The 2,470-nt window shown below is 49.7% G+C and overlaps 1 protein-coding gene across 1 annotated transcript in view; it reads right to left on the reverse strand.

The window, feature by feature from the left end:
• Positions 1 to 2,464, reverse strand: part of Idnk (idnK, gluconokinase homolog (E. coli)) — a 21,138-nt gene extending 18,674 nt beyond the window's left edge. Inside the window, exons 1-2 of the mRNA XM_013516000.1 lie at positions 2,418 to 2,464; positions 1,454 to 1,558 (exon numbers count right to left, since the gene is read on the reverse strand). Coding sequence (XP_013371454.1) covers positions 1,454 to 1,558; positions 2,418 to 2,461 — 149 coding nt within the window. The 5' untranslated portion in view covers positions 2,462 to 2,464. The remainder of the gene's footprint in view (positions 1 to 1,453; positions 1,559 to 2,417) is intronic.
• Positions 2,465 to 2,470: the final 6 nt, after the last annotated feature.

Raw genomic sequence — 2,470 nt, forward strand, 5'->3', positions numbered from 1 at the left:
CCCGGTACTGGAGAAAAAAAAAAAAAACAAAAAAAAAAAAAAAAAAAAGAAAAGAAACAGCACCACGGTGCTCTGCAGGGAAAAAAGGAAACCTCTGTGCTCCCTTCGCTCTGCTGTGACTCAAGGGTGCTTGGCCCTGCGCAGCAGTGCACACAGTTCCAGCTTTACCCCCTTTCTCTGTACACTGGGCTCAGAAATGACACTGTCCCTATGTGAATGTGGACAGCCAGCATTTACCAACATGTCCCTGTCTTTCTCTTTTTTAAAAAAGAAAAATTAACTTTTTAAAAGTGGGGCATAGAAGGTCAGCAGAGGGTAGGTTGCAGATGTTTGGGTGGGTTAGGTGGGCATTTGAGGACACAGGTTTTCCTTTGGCATGTTTGTGATGTTAACGGACATCCTTGCAGTTTACGATGACACTTTTAAAATAAAATTCTCTTCTAATGAAAACCATTTTTTATACATGAAGAAAATTACCACTGCTGATGCTCAAGTAGCTCATTCATATTCAAAGTCAACAAATATTTACTGAGCACTTCCTACGCGCAGAACTGTCTGGACATGCAGTGAACAAAGAGAAACAGGTTTTTTCTGGTCACGTGGGGAGGGGAAAGCAGCAGACACACACAGTACTGGACATGTAAACAGGTAAACTTTCTACTCTATGTCATTTCATTTTAACAGTGTTTTAAATACACCCTTCTATTTTATCATTTTCTTAAGCCATTAGGCTGTGGCAATTCCTTTTCCAAATGTCATGATGTATGATTAAAACTCCTGTGGGGTTCAAATAGGGACTCACAAAGTCACCGAAGAACTCAGTGCTGCTATATCCTATGATTAACATAATCAATTCTCAGTCATTTTATTACTCAGTCAGCAGCATCTGACACATCTCTCTGATGAGGTGAGCCCCAGGCTGGCCTCCGTACCTGTCCTCACTCTTCCTGATCTCCACGTTATGTCTTTAAATACCTCCACACACTCAAGATTCCCGGATTTTCACCTGAAGTTGTCCCAAGTCCAGACTTAGGTATCTAACCATCCTTGACAAATCCACTTGGACACCTGGCCCTGGGGTCCTGAAACTTTTTCTCCAAATCTGCTCCATCTTGTTTCCCAACCTCAGCCTGGAGCAGCTCCCTCTCCCAGTTACCCACGCCTAAAATCTTGGTTCACAATCCACTCCTCTCTTGTGCTCGTACCCCACGTCCAAGCTACAAACACATCACTCTGATTCTCCTTCCAAACACCTCCAGGATACAACTGCATCTCTTCAGTGCAGCGACTTCATGTCCATCTCTCCCTTTTCTGAGTCACAGTGGCTCCCTTCGGCTCCCTTTGCTTCCCCCAGCCCTCCTACAGGGCGCACCCCTCACTCTCTGACAGTCTTCCTCCAGTGCGCTTTCTCACCAGTCTTCCCTGCTCCCCTCTGTAATTCTTCCCTGAGCACCTGTCAGCAGCAGACGCACTGTGCGTGTATCTGTTCTGTATTCTCTGCCTGCCACACAGGAACGTTAACTCTTCGGGGACAGGGATTCCAGCTGCTCTGTTCATCCTGACGATGACAAACGGTAAGGGTTGAGCTCAGTGAACAACTACTGAACACACGAATATCACAAGCTGTCAACAACATGCTTTAGACCCACGTCGAACAAGGATGACAGTGGTGCATCAACTGCCAACCTCGTACAGCCAGGCATCATTAGAACCAGCTCTCCCTGCATCACATTACGGGACAGGCCTACACTGCTCAGTTTCTTCAGCTCATACCACAGCTATCAGGGGCTCTGGTGCTCCGTTTTGTTTTGTCTGAGGTGCTGGGTGTCCAACCGAGTGTGCTAGGCAAGAGCTCTAACACTGAGCTACACCCCAGTCCTGGGGTCTATGTTTTATTTCAATTTAAGATTTCCTGTCTTAGGGGCTAAAATTACAGTAATGTTGGAAAGCTAAAGCTACTTTATTGGAGTTTTTCATAGATTCCTGACCACACAAGCATTTCTTGATTCAGAAAATCAGAGAAAGGCCACAGAAGGTTGTATTTTAGTCGGATTGTGTCTTTCAGTCCTATAGCTGGATCCTGCAGGGGCTGTGTTTTTGGACAGGGGCACATGGTCAGATTCCGGTCGTTAGGAAGTCAAAGGCTAACTGTCTAGTCTCGGGGCGGCCCGGATCCGCCCGGAAGCACCGCGATCTCTCCGCGGTCCTCGCCTCCTTTCCGACGCCTGCAGCCGCGCTCCCGCCTCCCCCGCGGACACAGCGCCTTCCGGCTCAGAGCCTGCCACCCGCTCACGGGGGCGCCCCGGGCCGCGAGGCCAGCCCGGCAAGTCCGCAGCTGGCGCGCGGCCCCGGGCTCCTCCTCGGGAAGGGTGAGGTCCCCAGGGCCTCGGTCCCCGTACCCCGGGCCCCAGACCTACTTTCCCGCGCCGCTCACGCCCATCACCAGCACCGCGTCGGGCATCGCCACGGC

This window comes from Chinchilla lanigera, unplaced genomic scaffold (assembly GCF_000276665.1).
Source record: "Chinchilla lanigera isolate Chin_1 unplaced genomic scaffold, ChiLan1.0 scaffold00031, whole genome shotgun sequence".
NCBI classification, from domain to species: domain Eukaryota; kingdom Metazoa; phylum Chordata; class Mammalia; order Rodentia; family Chinchillidae; genus Chinchilla; species Chinchilla lanigera.